Here is a 15,324-nt window from a genome sequence, read left to right as displayed (position 1 = left end):
TAATTGCCAGATCTTCATCCTGAAAAGCTCTACCACCAGTTTAAACGTGAGTCTGGTAGATTTTGCGTACCAGACTTTCCATCACAACAAGCACTCCATCACCAGTTAGGCAACTGACAAACCTTCAACCAGTAGTATACACTTACTCAGTACAGACTTAGATTTTAAGGTATCCGCCAGCCAACAGTATGCCAACCACAACCACGAACATCTAAACAACACTTCTTTTGGTCCAATCTTCATACCATTTCTTCCACCAGATCTTGATTATTTGCTCATTGTCTGACTTTTATTGTCCTTTGTCTTTGGATAACCGAGCTGGTTCAGCTTGTAAATGGCTGCGAAAAGCACATCCAGCCGAAGACAGCTTTCCCGTGAACAGTGCAATAATAAAGGCATCCCGAGAAAGTAGATGTTTTCTTCTTCCAGAAACCACCTTTTTCATTTGTCCAACCCCTTATTTACATTTATTGTGGCACCTGTAGAACACTGTAGTTTAGCCCTATTTCTTACCACCGCGGCACTTTTCCACTATCTCCATGAATGTTGCGAAATCCTTCTCTCGGCAAAAGTTAAAACCACCAGCAAAAATCGACAACTCGAGTATCCACCAAGAAACCTGAAGCATTAGAGACATCAAGACATTTAGTTTCCCCTGTTTGCTTTGTTATATTGCTAGATCCGCCCATCTCATTTAATTCATCTCAACCAGCATTTTCATCAAAAACTCCATAATCTCATGCTTGGAAGATTCAGACCAAGCCTTGCAAGAACCCTTCCACGGACTGCTTTGAGGCAGTTATCGTCATCTGGAACTACTTATAATACTCGTGCATCTGAAGAGGAAGTTTCTCACTTCAATGCTTTGGCATCGTCGTGGTGGGACGTTGAAGGTCCCCAGAGGATTCTTCATAAGATGAACCTTCTTAGAATGGACTTTGTTAATGATATGATACGTCTGCATCTTAAGCTTAACCAAGGAATCGATGACCCCGAGGAGCAGGTCTACATGCCACCGTTCAATGTCAACTTGCTTCCTAAACCGGTAAGAGCTCGTATACTACAAGAGCAAGAAGCCAGAAGAGATGAGATGCTTAACGCGAGAAGATTGCGTGCTTTGGATGTTGGCTGTGGAGGTGGCATCTTCTCTGAATCATTGGCAAGACTTCCTTACGTGGAGCTGGTCAAAGGTATAGATTTGTCACCAGATGTGATCACGGCAGCAGAATGGCATAGAAAGCAGGACCCAGCATTAGAGGGTAAACTCACATACCAGCTTCAAGCAGTCGGCGACGTTCCTAAAAAAGAAAAGTATGATGTCGTTACTGCCTTTGAAATGCTCGAGCATGTTCCATATCCCTCGGAGATTCTAAACGAGCTCTTCCAAAGGGTCGAGGATGGCGGATGGGTGTTCGTTTCTACGATCAACAGAGACTTTGTCAGTTGGTTTACCACCATCTTTATGGCAGAAAGTGCTCTCGGCATCGTGCCAAAGGGAACCCACACACTTGAAAAGTACATTAACGAAGAGGAAATCAGAGATTGGTTTTCCAAAAGCAAGCATGCTCAGACCTTTAGACATGTTAAAAGCAAAGGCAGCTTCTACTTGCCTTCATGTGGATGGAGCTTCTCAGACCATCCTGGCACAGGTAATTACTTCATGGCGTTCCAAAAAGTCAAGTAGACCTTAATAATAAACATTCATAAAACACTACATTTTCAATTAAAAACCCACGAGAATTTCAAATGATTAATCATGATAGTAGCTATGTATGTAAGTCGGCTGATACGACGTGCTTTAAGGGTTTGATTGGCATAAGCTGAAGAAGCTCGCTTCATCTTTCCTGTGCTTTTGCTTAGGCACAAACCAAATAATTCCAGTAAGCATCTAATATACATTAATGTGCTTACTGAGAGGCACACTGGACACCAGGACCGGCGCCGGCGCCCTCCTCCTCGTCGGAGTCGTATGCATCTCTTCTACCGCTGTTGCTGTGCTTGTATGGGTCGACGATGGACAAGTCACACTCGTCAACTTCGGCACCCTTAGGGATGGTGTACTTGTTTCTTGGAGGCAAGATGCTCTCCAACTCCTTCAACTTGTCTTCGGTAGCGAAGTGGGCATCTGGGAACTTAACGTTGAACTTGATGAACAAGTTACCTCTGTCAGAAGATCTGAAGATTGGCATACCCTGCTTCTCAATGACACGGGAAGCACCTGGGGCAATCACCTCACCTGGGATGATAGAGAACTTGATGTAGTCACCGGAAACGTGCTTGAAAGAGACGTCACCACCAGCCAAGGCAGTCAACAAGTCAATCTCACACTCGTAGTACAAGTCAGCATCCTTTCTCTGGAACTTGGCGTGTGGCTGTTCGTCAACAACGAAAACAACGTCACCTGGGGTAACACCTGGCTCCTGGTCACCTTCACCGGAGAAGACGATTCTCTGGCCGTCCTTCATACCTGGATCAATGTGGACCTGCAAGATCTTACGCTCAGCAGCGGTCTTCTTACCCTTACAGGCGGTACATCTGTCCTTTGGATCGCAAACATCACCAGTACCCTGACAGACGTCACACACGGTCTGGAATCTCTGAATCATTGGGCCCATCTGTCTAGTGACAAACTTCATACCCTGACCGTGACAAGAGCTACACTGCTTAACCTTGCCCTCTTTACCACCACGGCCGTCACATGTCTTACAAAGAACAGTCTTGTTCAAAGCCAACTTGGCCAGTCTGCCCTTGAACAACTCCTCCAAGGTACAGCTGATGGAGTGCTTGATATCTTTACCTCTGGAAGGACCTCTGGACTGGCCACCCATGCCGCCCATACCACCGAATCCACCACCAAAGAACTGGCTGAAGATGTCATCGGCTCCCATACCGCCCATACCACCTGGGCCACCACCGTTCAAGCCCTCTTCACCATAGGAGTCGTACACCTCTCTCTTCTGGTCGTCCGAGAGAACCTCGTAAGCTCTCGAGAGCTCCTTAAACTTTTCTGCTGCTTCAGGCAGAGGGTTCTTATCTGGGTGATATTTCAATGCAGATTTTCTGTAAGCTTTCTTCAACTCGTTGTCGCTGGCGCCTGGAGCGACCCCCAAAAGGTCGTAGAACTTGGTTTCCTTCACCATCCTGTGCTGTGTGTGTCTTTTAATATGTGATTACGCTTTTGGAAGCAATAAATATGTGATGCCCTGGGGTGTTTTACTTTTTCTGTGGGGAAAGAAGAAAGAAAAATGAAGGCGTTATATATATATGTCTCGGCTTTTATCGATGAGATCGAGTCGGTGATTTTTTTTTTTTTTTTTTTTCGCCCTGCCTTACTAAAAACTCGCAGCCATAACGTTTTGTCACTTTAAAGAACAGTTTCTTTTGCCTTCTATGGTCTTCGCGCACGTGATTTGGGTTTCCTTTTTGGAACACCATAGACGAATCGCCACCCACGGCGAATATTTACCTAAAAAAAGCTTCCCACGTAGAAAATACGGCATTTATTGTTTGCTCTATGTACTTTTTTTGACCCCTCACTGTCTGTGTGGCTCAATGTGCTGGTACCTTTTCGTCTATCGTTTCTCTCCTACATTTGGTCCAGTGCGGCGGATTTTGCAGCCATTACGTGTGGACACTTAGAAAGGCTATGTAGTGGTACAGTCCTTGGGGACGATGGATGTTCTAGGTTGGATGTTCTTAGTTGGACTAGGATTAAGGTAGAGAAAGTGGACTTATTGATTAATGGTCATTTTTGGGTTCGAGGAGGACGGCTATTAGGGGCATGTGGTACCCTTTGCGCTTTTATACACCACGAGGATCTGGATTTGCAACCAAGGGAAGGAGGGAGGGCACTGGCTTAAGAAGGAATGTTAAGGGGACAACAGTATAATGTAGTTTTGGATTTATAGAAGGCTCTTCGGAGGTGCATAGGTTTTTTTTTTGTTTCTTTTATTGATGGATGGTTTACTTATGGGTGTGTTCATGTGAATATGTGTTGCAGTGAGTGGTGAGACACTGTTTCTGGAGGTCCACCATAACAGCTTAATTACATCCTATGCGTTATAGTACTGTTCTTTATTGCTTGCTTTTCTAACATATCGGTCTATCCAGCGTGTTCAACCACTTCACTCACGAGCTTACCGTTTCTCACAAAGTGTTGCAACTGCTCAGGCACCGCCAACTCCTCGTAGTCCTCTTCGGTAGGCACGTTGATATTGAGTGCCGTGGTGTTACTGGTAACAACAGAGCTGTCATTTTCAACAGAATCCTTTGAAAGGTAAATGTTACCCTCGTCAGATTTGTCGATGGTGATAAGAGGCACAAGACCAGTCACCTGTAAACCAAACTTCACAGACTTGATCACATCCACACCAGAAATCAAAGAATGAACAACAACACCAGTGTTTCTTGTTTCAGACAACGACACAGCGTTACCCTTACCGTTGATCTGCACGGTGACGCCGTCGGTGTTACCAATGAAAACAGAGTGCTGCATTTCAGCGTCAATGACAACTGGTTCCTTGGTGTTCTCAGAGTTCAAGTTCTCAATGATCCACTTGGCACCGTCAACCAATTCAACACGAGGAGGCTTGTTCTTCTTGATGGTGCCGCTTGAAGATGAAGACAAGTTGGTTGGCTTCTTAGGTGGAGCAGGCTTCTTGGTGACACCCTCCTGTCTCAATGCTGGATTCTTGTGTGTCATCTGAGACTTTTCAACCTTCTTAAGGCCAGAAGTGACGTTTTCACCCTTGTTCAAGTCGCTAAAGACAGCCTTCATACCGCCTGAAGAGGAAGTGTCTTTAGGCTTGGAAGAGGAGTCTTCGTAGATGTTTGCAGGTGGAGCAGGTGGAGGAGGAGGTGGAGGAGCAGAACCGCTGCTGGCAGGACTGCTCTTGTTAGTGGCTCCAGCCACAGCAGCAGCCAAAGATTCCTCCAAACTAGATCCTTGAGGGTTCCATGCAACACCAGAAAAGTGGTGTTCCTTGACATAAAGACGCAAGTCGTCGAAAATCGACAAGAAAGCCTTCACCCACTCGACTTGCGTCTCGTTCTTGTCTCTGTATTCCTTCATGATACGGTCAGACCAGAATCTAGCACTGTCCTTGTACTCTGGAACGAAAGAAAGTGGAGTGCCAGACACGATCCAGCCCAACACAGGAGCACCTTCGCTGATAGTGTTCAAATGGTTGAAAGTTTTGGTGCCACGTTTCAGGTCCTTCAAAAGGGAGATGTTGAAAATGTGAAGGTTGATAGGCTCCAAAGCCTTCTGCAAGCTGGCGTCATCCATACCAGGTTTCTTTGTCTGGGCGACAAGACCCAAGAACTTACCCTCTTCAACAAAAGCTGCGCAGAGTTCCGCAGCAGCAGCACCCACAGCCTGGTCAATTGCCTTGGAAAGCGTCACGAATGGGACAATGTGAGACTTGATGAACTCGTCAAACGCAGTGACAAACTTGGCAGGGGCAGCATCAGCTGGAGTCTTAACCGGGTGTGGTTCAGTCGAAGTGACAGCACTTTTAGAAACCTCAGACACGTCACTCAGAGAAGGTGCCGACAAGGCCTCTGAAACAGAGTCACGGGTTAATGGCTGGGCCTTGTTGGCTTCCTCCTGGAAGATGGTGATATCCTCCAAACGGCACGTGGCAGCCTCCAAACGCTTCAAAATGGTGACAATGTTGTAGCCCTGTACATTGAGCTGGTTTTCTTCAGCAGGTCCTTGTGGTGGCATGGTTTAGAAGGTAAGGTTTGTTGTAATCTATAGGGCGGTTGCGAATGTCTGATCTGGCCTTGTTGGTGCACAGATCTCGGTCCGAAATAGGACTACACTGGGAGAAGACAGTGGGACGGGAGGGGAGGGTAGAAGTGGGAGGTTTTGATTTTTTTTGGAAATAATATGAAGGGATTCATTGTTTGTTTTATTTTTTAGTTTGGTACTTTTCTGAATGGCAGTGTTGGTGGTTGGTAGTTGGTGGTTGGTGGTGTTCTTGTTAATGGCTGCGAAAAGCTGGTGCTATATGTGCTCTACTGTCAAATGGGTAGTACATTGAGTTGGACAACAGAATGGGAGAAGCTGGTGAAAATGGGTGTTCGAGGTCTAATTATGGTATATAACTCATTTCTATGGGTTTTGGTGTTCAAAGTGGGCATATAACTGTTTGGTTGGTGCTATTCCAGTGACAGTAGGAAGAGAGAGGTCCAGTAGTCTATCACCATAAGATACACAACGAGGGATGGTAACAGCTAAGCAATACAATGAAGAGTCCAACGAAAGAAACCTTGGCATTTTGCATGCTTTTGGCTACCTTGTTGATGGTTGAAGTACTGCTGATGTTAGTTAAGAGTATACAGTGCCTCAAGATGATGGACACCAACAACCTACTTTCATAAGGAAACAGAAAAGCTAGATGCATTCTTCACTGTCCGTAAAATAGCTTCTCAGAAGAACTATTAACAAGACAGTTCCAAATTTAACTTTTGGAGTCCACTTCGTCTCCTGCCCATCTACTATTTGCACCCATTATTTCCACATAGATATCAAACTTCCGCCAACAAAAGCTAACCAAAACCATCCAGACAAATATTCCAAGCCCTTTACTTTAAAATATAATAATTATTCATCATTTTCCTTTCCTAGGGCCCGTTGGTATCTGTCTCTTGATCTTCTTCACCAGTGTGTCCTGTACAGACACCTACCGTGAAGTATATCGTTCCAATCTCGATTCTTCAACAAACCCATACGCCCATGACTGTTACGCCAGAGGAACAGCTTCCGCCACAGAAGCTTCACTACCTCCGTGAACCTCAGGTCCAAAACTCCTTCGAGCCTTTTTACGCTTCTTACAAGCAAGACACTCCTATAGCCATTGACTTTGGTGCATCGAACGTCAGAGTAGGCCTTGTGGACACACCTGACCCACATAATGTGTTTCCCAACTTGGTTTCTAGGTATAAGGATAAAAAGCTGGGTCTTAATTTGACTCTTGTGGGTAACGATATCTTCCGTGAAGTCAACAATCATAGTGGTATAAGAACCAACGCCAAGTCTCCATATGATGGTCCGCTCATCACCAACTGGGACCTTATTGAAAACATCATGGATTATTCTTTTGAGCATTTGGGTGTTCAGTCGCTGACAGGCTCTTTGGAGAACCCAGTGGTGTTGTCTGAGCCAGTGGCATGTCCTTTGACCCAGAGAAGAAGCATGTATGAGCTTATGTTTGAGACGTACAGTGCACCCAAGGTGGCGTTTGGAATTGACTCGCTTTTTTCTTTCCATGCTAATTCTTCTAAGCCGGATGGCCTTGTTATTGATGTGGGGAGCGAGCTGACACATATTATTCCTATGTTACAGGGTAAGGGTGTGCTACTGCAATGCAAGAGAATCGACTGGGGCGGCAATCTGGCACTGCTGTTCCTTCAAAGACTTCTTGCATTGAAATATCCATACTTTCCTACACGTCTTTCGAACCATCACACTAACCATATTTTATTCGATCATGCCTATGTTCTGAAAGATTACCCTAAGGAGTTGTCTACATACTTGGACATGGACGTTTTGGAAAACAAGGATGTTGTCATTCAAGTTCCCGTGGAAGTTGCCGTGGACAAGTCTAAAAAGTCTGAGGAAGAGTTGGCCAAGCAGGCAGAGAGAAGAAGAGAACAGGGTAGAAGACTTCAGGAGCAAGCTAGAAAGAAGAGATTGGAGAAGCTCATACAGAAAGAACAGGAGTTTGAATATTATGGACAGCTCAGGGAAACCCTCGCTCTGTTGAGTAAGACAGAAGCTGACAGAAGAGCTCAAAGTGAAGAATTCAGAGACTTCAATGATTTCAACAAATATGTTGATGGCTTGGAGAAAGCCTTAAGAAAGGCCAGATCACAAGATGTTGATGATGGCACTGAGGATGATGAGCCAAACCCAGAATTGGCCTGGCCACTTGTCCTAATCCCTGACGAAGAACTTTCAGAAGAGCAGATCAAGGATAAGAGACGTCAAAAACTTTTGAAGGCCAATTATGACGCAAGAATGCGTGCCAAAGAGGAGAAGAAGAGGGAAGAGGAAGAAAAAGCACAGTTTGAGAAAGAGCAACAGGAATGGAGAGAACGTGATTTGGATGGATGGTGTAATGCTAAAAGACTTGAGTTGGCTCAACTTATAGCAGGTTACAAGAAGAGAATCAAGCTCATGGAGGCTATGAAGGACAGAAAGTCTATGGCTGCCCAACAGAGAATGAAGAATATTGCTGACTTGGCCAACGACAGTGCGGCTGGCGGTAGAAAGCGCCGGAAGAACACTGCTTCTGCTACTATTGATAATGACCCTAACGACACTTTCGGTGCTAATGATGATGACTGGAACGCATACAGAGACATCAGTAATGCCAACATTGAAGAAGAACAGGAAGAAGCTAATGCTGCAATCACTCGTTTAGAAGAAGATTTGATGAAACACGATCCTAACTTCCATTACGAAGATACGTTAGCAGCATCGGAAACCTTCGACTGGCGTAACTCAACGCTCCATAAATTCATCCATGGCCCACGTCAAAGTCTCACATTGGCAATGCAAGCAGAAGGCCATGATCCACAAGAGCTTGCAAACCATCCAGAAATCATACGGCGCAACCACCAGCTTCACATCAATGTGGAGCGTATAAGAGTTCCCGAAATATACTTCCAGCCTCATATTGCTGGCCTAGATCTGGCGGGTATCCCTGAAGTTGTCCAGAACTTGCTTTACAGAAACTTTGATGGTAACTTTGGGCAAGGCGGACAACTGAGAGCCCTCGTCGATAACATCTTTGTCACTGGTGGTGGTTCGTTGGTTCCTAATTTCAACGAAAGACTCAAGGCAGAGGTACAGAGCTTCCTTCCAGTAGGTACTTCATTCAACATTACTCATGCCAGAGATCCTATTGGCGATTCATGGAGAGGTATGCAAAAATGGGCATCATCGCCCGAATCACAGTCCAGCTATGTCAGCAAACTGGAATACGAAGAATTCGGAGCCGAGTACATCAAAGAGCACGGTCTCGGTAATATGAGTCTCCGGAACTTCTAAATAGAGACAGCAAAATACAATAAGCAGCATTCTGATTTAAATTTGTATTGACGTTCTATGATACATAACTTCAAAATGAAGTGGGCCTATGCTTCTATTTTTTCGTGTTAGGGTTCAATCCCTTTCTCTTCATGCTTCTCTTGATGGTCTTTTCCACCAACTCCTTGTCCTCATCGTCGTTGAACTCAGCGAAGTCATCGTGAATGATACCTTCCTCTTCAGCCTCGGCTCTGGCCAAAGACTCCTTCTCCTTGGCACCAGCCTTCGAGACATCGTGAGGAGAAGCAGCGATCTTCTTGAACTTGGCGACGAAGAAACCGTCAACGTTATACGTGTGAGGGTAGTAACGTCTGGTCATGGAAAGCGAAGAGTTGAAGTGCTTTCCTCTGAAAGAGGTGAAACCGTTCTTACCGATCTGCAAACCGGTCTCAACCAACTTGACGTTTGGTCTCTTTCTCAATGCATAGTCCACAACAGCCTCGTTCTCGTCAACTGCAACAGAACATGTAGAGTAGACGATAACACCACCAGTCTTAGAGTGGGCATCAACAGAGTCAATAGCACTCAACAACAACTGTTTCTGCAAGTGTGGGATTTGAATAAAGTCCTTTTCGTTTCTGTTAACCTTGACAGACTCATCCTTGGCGATAACACCAGTACCAGAACAAGGAGCGTCCAACAAGATTCTGTCGAAACCACCAATGACCTTAGGGAACTCACGAGCATCGTAGTGACACACAATGGTATTCTTACATCCCAATCTTTGAATGTTGGCGACCAATGACTTGGTTCTAGCCTTGTTGGCATCGTTGGCGAAGACACAACCAGTGTTTTTCATCAACGCAGAGATGTAGGTAGTCTTACCACCTGGAGCAGCGGCCATATCAAGAACACGTTCGTTTTCTTGTGGGTCCAAGGCCATGACAGGCAAGAAAGAGGATGCAGCTTGTAAAATGTACTGACCAGCCAAGTATTCTGGAGTAGCACCGATTGGAACCTGAGAGTCAAAGATCTGCAAACCAACCTTAGTCCATTTACCAATAGGCTGTAAGTTGACACCACGGTTGACCAAAGTCTGAGCCAAGTCTCTTCTTCTAGCCTTCAAGGTGTTAGTTCTGATGGTAATTGGTCTAGCGACCTCGTTAGCCTCAAAGAACTCCATAGCTTCAGCAGGCGAGAACAAGTCGAAAAGCTTCTCAGCCAAAAACTCAGAGTAGCCAAAGTATTCACTGATATCTCTAAGGAAACGAGCAGTGTACTCAGCACGAGACTTACCCTCCTCAGCCAACTCCTTGAAGTTCTCCAAAACCTTAACAATCTCAAGCATTCTGGTTCTGACAGTAGTCACATCAGTAGGCTGTTTGGCCAATTCTTCCTCCTCGGCAGCGGTAGGCAAAACCTTAGCACGAGGTTGAGGAGCACCTTGAACCAACTCAAGCTCAGCTTCTTCAGCCTCAGCCTCATCTTCCTCGTCAAGCTTTCTAGACAAAGCCTCCATGTTAGCAGCATTCAAGTCTTCCAAGTCCTCTTCATCGTCAGAGAAACGAGGTCTTTCTCTACCCTCCTCATCAGAGTCCACAAACTCATCCTCCATGTCCTCTTCATCAAACTCATCATTAGGAAGCTCCTCATCCTCCTCGTCATCGTCAAAAAGCAGTTTCTTAGCAGAACTCAACTGTTCAAGATCAACCCCAGGAAGCTCATCGGCACCTTCTTCAATCTCTTCTTCCTCCTGCTGCTTCTTACCCTTCTTCACCTTCTTCTTAGGAGGCTCCCTCTCTTGACGCTTTCTCTTCTGCTGCTGCACTGGCTTGGCCTCACTCTTGTCACCATAGAGCTCCTCGAACGTGGGCGGCATGCCCTGCTTATTTTTCGCTCTTCTTCCCATGGCTCAGTACTGAAAAGATGGTATATCTCTGATGGACTACTTTTGAGATGCCCTCGATGCGATGCGAAAAATTGCATCGCTCCTCCACAAAAGATAGCCTTCACCAGAACCATTACTGAACACCACCAATTCATGAAAAGCAGAACTACCATTTTGCCTGGGCAGCATGCCTTGATTAGGTTACCTTCTGAGGGCCTTAGAATCATTCTTTTGCGTGAAGAGGGCACAATTTCTTTGGGAAAGTTTGGCTCGTTCAAGGTGAGCTCTATCTTGGGACACCCATTTGGCACTACTTTTGAAGTTAGAGATGAGCAGGAGGCTGTTCCAATCAAGTCTTTGACTCATCAGGAGGATAAAGTGGAGGTGGAAAATGAAGAGGACGAAATCTCAGAGAAGGAGGCCTTGATCAAGTACTTTGAGAAGTCTGCTGAGAATAACCAGGACATCATCAATGTGGGCCTGAAGATCCAGAAACTCGATAACAAGCAGATTGACGATTTGAAGAAACTGGGTGCTTCTTCGGAAATCGGCCAGAAGATCATTGAACAGATTATTGCTGGCCATGCGGCTTTCGATAAGAAGACGGTGTTCTCTCAGCAGAAGTACTTGAGAAGAAAGCAGATGAAGTTCTTGCGTCGTTTCCAGGTTGAGTACCTAGGAAGCTCCCAGCTTCTTCAGTATTTTATTGAAAAGGATATGCAAAAGGTTTTGGATATGAGTGAAGAGACACTTGGGCTTTTGCTCAGTTATGCCAATGTTCGTCCTGGAGGCCGCTACTTGGTGTTGGATGATACTTCTGGTGTGGTTGTTTATGCCATGATGGAGAGAATGCAAGGAAAGGGCCAGATTATGCTTGTGCATGAGAATGAACACGCCAACTTGGCTGCTTTGCGGTACCTGGACTATCCAGAGGAACTTCAAGAACAGATGATTACACCACTCAGTTGGCTCCAGTTCCTAGAGCCCGAGGATGAGAAGATCGAATGGGAACCCCTTCCGCAGGAAGAAATCGACAGCTTGAAGCCAAACAAAAGATTACAATACCATAGAAGACTGAAGAGAGCGGGAGAAATTAACAAAGCTCTTGATTCTGTTATTAAGGGCAACTTCGATGCCTTGGTTTCCTGTTCCACGTTAAACATTCCATCATTTTTGCCTCACGTCATTGAAAGAGTAGGTGGCTCCAGACCATTGGTCTTCTACAGCACATTCAAAGAAATGCTTCTAGAAACACAGCACGAGCTCACAAAGGATAAGCGAGTTTTGGCGCCTTCTATTTTCGAAACCCGTGCTAGAATTTATCAGACTATTCAGGGTCGTTTGCATCCGCTCATGACCTCCAGAGGTTACGGAGGTTATGTTCTTTGGGCCACAAGGGTCATTCCTGCTGGTGGCCACATCCAAGCTGTCGGAAAGGGATCTAGAAAGAAGGCCAAGTCAGAACCAACCGAACCAGAAACCAAGAATGGGGCCCAAAAGGAAGAAGAAGTTACCGACCTGGTGATGGAGGAGGCATAATGTAACTCACAAAGACAACTATAATGGTGGATCGAAACTGAACGGTTTCCTCCACCCATAAATGCATCGAAGGTTCCCTGCGGAGTCCTTCAACGTTGCTGTTTCCCATCCTGGCTGGAGAAGCAGCTTTGTATACTCAGCCTGGTCTTCGTAGCCCAATTCAAATACGAAAGCATTACACTGCAGCGGCTCCACTACATTGTGGACTAGAGCTTTGTAGAACTCCAAATGTCCGACCAACGCCAACTCTGGTTCGTATAGTTTCACCGACAATTCAGTCCCGTTTGCTAATACTGGAGCTTCATAGTCTTTTCGAGGAATGTAAGGTGGATTAGAAACCACAATGTCAAACTTCGTATCTCCCCATAACTGGCTGTACATGTCATGTTGTAGCACATCACCATTACGAACTTCCACTTCCAAGCCCAAATTCACCTTATTCTCTTCAGCCAAAGCAACAGCATCTTCAGAAATATCAATTGCCTCGACCTTAGCATTCGGTAGCTGCTTCTTTAGTAGGAGTGCTACACATCCAGAGCCAGTGCACACATCCAACACTCTCAAAGAACCCCATGATTTAGCCCTCTCTGCCAACTTCAGCACCCAATCTTCAGTCTCCCATCTTGGTATAAGAACATTCTTGCTGCACTTTATATCTAGTGGTCCAAATGGCTGGCTTCCTAAGATATACTGAAGTGGTTCAAGACGGCCTCTTCGAGCCACAGCACTTCTCCACTGGGGTTCAGGCAATTCCTGTTTTATCCATCGTAGTTCATTTTCTGCTTGGTTTAGACTTTTGGTAGCATTAAGGAGAGGCGCTAGAAGCCTGTTGGCGTATGTTTTCCTGACCTGGCTGAAACTGACTCGAGGCATCATCTACCTACTGATAATGAGATGCGATGCTCGCGCTAGTGGGGTTCTGGGGAGGCAGATATATATGGGAAATAAAGTAGAGAAAAGATTAAATAAAATAGTTGGACAAGGATGTGGAATTTTGACAACTTCGCTTTTTATTCTTAAAGTTTACTTAGAGTTGCTAAGTATGTGGTGCTTGTTCTCTCGTTCTGGTAGGATTGGCTGCAAAATGGTGATATCCATTGGTACTGGCTTCTACAGTGACACTGACTATTACGTTCCGCTAGGTGTATTATCTAAGCCTAAGCATTATATATACAAGTAACCTGTGCCGGCTAGGCACCTATCACCAAGGTTTGAGAGCTTACATACCCTTTCTGGCGTAGTACAAGAAAGCTCTCTCGTGTGTTGGAAGTCCGTGTGGGGAAATGACTTCAGAGTGACCTGGTCTGGCCACTGGGTCAGCCAAGTAGACAGCATGACATGTCTCGAAGGAGATCTCGAGATGGTGGGGCAAGACAGCGAATGCACTGATGAATTGTCTAGGAGTCCATGGGGAGAAGTATGGCTTGGAAGGGTCCTGGCGGCCAAAGAGGCCCTTTTGCCATGGCAAGTTGACCTTGGCTGTCTCTTCATCTTCAAGAATAGCATCCTTGTCCAACTTGGCGTGTGTCTTCAACTTCTTAGCAAAGTCAGAAGAGTATGGAACTGGGATAGAGCCTTCTGGCAACTTGGAGTTCTCACACTGGATGCGGAGGAACTCCAAATGAGAGTTGTGAACCTCCAGCAAGATCTTTCTGACGTGAGAAGCAGTCTTAGCCTCGTCCTTGTTCTTGAAATCAGGAGACTTCGTGGCGATGTACTTCTTACATTCTTCCACAGAGGAGTTGCTCACAACAGGAACATTGGCTTCCTTCAAGATCTTGTATGCATTGAGAGCCTTGGTAGAGTCATCACCATTTGGAACAACCTTCTTGAAGACATCAGCCAGGAGTTCCTCAACTGGCTTGTTTTCAGCTGCCAGCAAGATCTTGGCCAAGATAGAACCTCTGGTAGTGTTTTTCTGTTCAGCAAGCATAGCCTTCTCCAAGTCGCTGTTGTATGTCTTTGTGCTGATGGTCTTGGTCTCCTTGTCTTCCTTCAAGGTGTTCAAGGACTCAGGCTTGTTCTGCTTCAATTCCCATACATCTCTAGGGTGCTGCTTAGCAGTCTTGACGTAGTTGTTCCATGCACCGATCTGCTTCTTGTCAACCTTGATAGACTGTTCCAAGCTTGGCTTAACTCTGCCCATGGCTAGAAGAACCTTCTCCGGGTTCACGCTGAAGACATCACCACTCTTCAAAGGGAAAGAAGAATGCTTAACCACGACACCGTTAACCTTGACATGACCGCCTTTAATAAATTCGCGGGCTTGTCTCACGGAAGATGCAAACATGGCTCTAAAAAGGGCCATTTCAAGTCTTTTCTCCAATGTAGCATATGTCTGCATGGCATTAGGCGTGAAGCTGACTTGCTTACCTTGCAAAGAAGCGTCCAACTGGGCCACCGAGTTAAGGTTGGGCTTAAAAACAGCCTTCCATCTCTTCTCACCCAAGTGCTCTCCATGGTATGCTCTGGTATCCTGCTTAGCTTTCCACTTCTGTTGGTATAGAGTCTGGGTGTTGTATTTGGGGGAACTTTTTTTGAACAAGTTGAACAAATTCAGCTTGTTCATGGACGCACGAACACGGCCCCTCGTTAACGAGAGGAGGTTGTTCGCTCTTCTAGGCATGGTGCTGTGGAAAGTTAGAGAGAGGCAGATTCTGAAGATCTGAAAAAGTTATAGAAAAAGACGTGTGCGGCACATAAGATGAATAGTGAATGGGGAGATTTGTAGGTGACGAACTATACGCCATTGATGGGCATTGAGAGGGAGGATGCTTTTTCATTCTAGAAAAGTGGCTTTTTCTTTTTCCTTGAGCATGTTTTCTTAAGTTGGAAGAGACTTGTAGGTCGATCCTCT

At 45.6% G+C, this 15,324-nt stretch overlaps 8 protein-coding genes across 8 annotated transcripts; 3 read left to right on the top strand and 5 right to left on the bottom strand. All coding sequences in view use genetic code 12, as the record gives it.

Annotated features, from left to right (window-relative positions):
• Positions 1-739: 739 nt before the first annotated feature.
• On the top strand, positions 740-1,684 carry COQ3 (hexaprenyldihydroxybenzoate methyltransferase; the record flags this gene model as incomplete). The annotated part of the gene is made up of 1 exon (XM_025484470.1): positions 740-1,684. The coding sequence occupies one exon, from the start codon at positions 740-742 to the stop codon at positions 1,682-1,684; it is 945 nt and encodes a 314-aa protein (XP_025342685.1).
• A 223-nt stretch (positions 1,685-1,907) lies between these two features.
• Positions 1,908-3,140, bottom strand: YDJ1 (type I HSP40 co-chaperone; the record flags this gene model as incomplete). The annotated part of the gene is made up of 1 exon (XM_025484469.1): positions 1,908-3,140. One exon carries the CDS (start codon positions 3,138-3,140, stop codon positions 1,908-1,910), a length of 1,233 nt encoding a protein of 410 aa, XP_025342684.1.
• A 962-nt stretch (positions 3,141-4,102) lies between these two features.
• Positions 4,103-5,728, bottom strand: SRV2 (adenylate cyclase-binding protein; the record flags this gene model as incomplete). The annotated part of the gene is made up of 1 exon (XM_025484468.1): positions 4,103-5,728. One exon carries the CDS (start codon positions 5,726-5,728, stop codon positions 4,103-4,105), a length of 1,626 nt encoding a protein of 541 aa, XP_025342683.1.
• A 1,014-nt stretch (positions 5,729-6,742) lies between these two features.
• Positions 6,743-9,061, top strand: CXQ85_000732 (uncharacterized protein; the record flags this gene model as incomplete). Its single annotated transcript, XM_025484467.1, has 1 exon — positions 6,743-9,061. The coding sequence occupies one exon, from the start codon at positions 6,743-6,745 to the stop codon at positions 9,059-9,061; it is 2,319 nt and encodes a 772-aa protein (XP_025342682.1).
• Positions 9,062-9,155: 94 nt separating this feature from the next.
• On the bottom strand, positions 9,156-10,949 carry CXQ85_000731 (rRNA (cytosine-C5-)-methyltransferase; the record flags this gene model as incomplete). The annotated part of the gene is made up of 1 exon (XM_025484466.1): positions 9,156-10,949. The coding sequence occupies one exon, from the start codon at positions 10,947-10,949 to the stop codon at positions 9,156-9,158; it is 1,794 nt and encodes a 597-aa protein (XP_025342681.1).
• A 132-nt stretch (positions 10,950-11,081) lies between these two features.
• CXQ85_000730 (tRNA 1-methyladenosine methyltransferase subunit) lies at positions 11,082-12,467 on the top strand (the record flags this gene model as incomplete). Its single annotated transcript, XM_025484465.1, has 1 exon — positions 11,082-12,467. One exon carries the CDS (start codon positions 11,082-11,084, stop codon positions 12,465-12,467), a length of 1,386 nt encoding a protein of 461 aa, XP_025342680.1.
• Positions 12,468-12,556: 89 nt separating this feature from the next.
• CXQ85_000729 (S-adenosylmethionine-dependent methyltransferase) lies at positions 12,557-13,340 on the bottom strand (the record flags this gene model as incomplete). Its single annotated transcript, XM_025484464.1, has 2 exons — positions 12,557-12,581; positions 12,604-13,340. The coding sequence occupies 2 exons, from the start codon at positions 13,338-13,340 to the stop codon at positions 12,557-12,559; spliced, it is 762 nt and encodes a 253-aa protein (XP_025342679.1).
• Positions 13,341-13,686: 346 nt separating this feature from the next.
• Positions 13,687-15,093, bottom strand: CXQ85_000728 (mitochondrial 37S ribosomal protein uS4m; the record flags this gene model as incomplete). The annotated part of the gene is made up of 1 exon (XM_025484463.1): positions 13,687-15,093. One exon carries the CDS (start codon positions 15,091-15,093, stop codon positions 13,687-13,689), a length of 1,407 nt encoding a protein of 468 aa, XP_025342678.1.
• Positions 15,094-15,324: the final 231 nt, after the last annotated feature.

Source organism: Candidozyma haemuli (genome assembly GCF_002926055.2).
Source record: "Candidozyma haemuli strain B11899 chromosome Unknown A_2014730914, whole genome shotgun sequence".
Classification (NCBI taxonomy): domain Eukaryota; kingdom Fungi; phylum Ascomycota; class Pichiomycetes; order Serinales; family Metschnikowiaceae; genus Candidozyma; species Candidozyma haemuli.
This window is presented reverse-complemented; position numbering and strand designations above follow the sequence as displayed.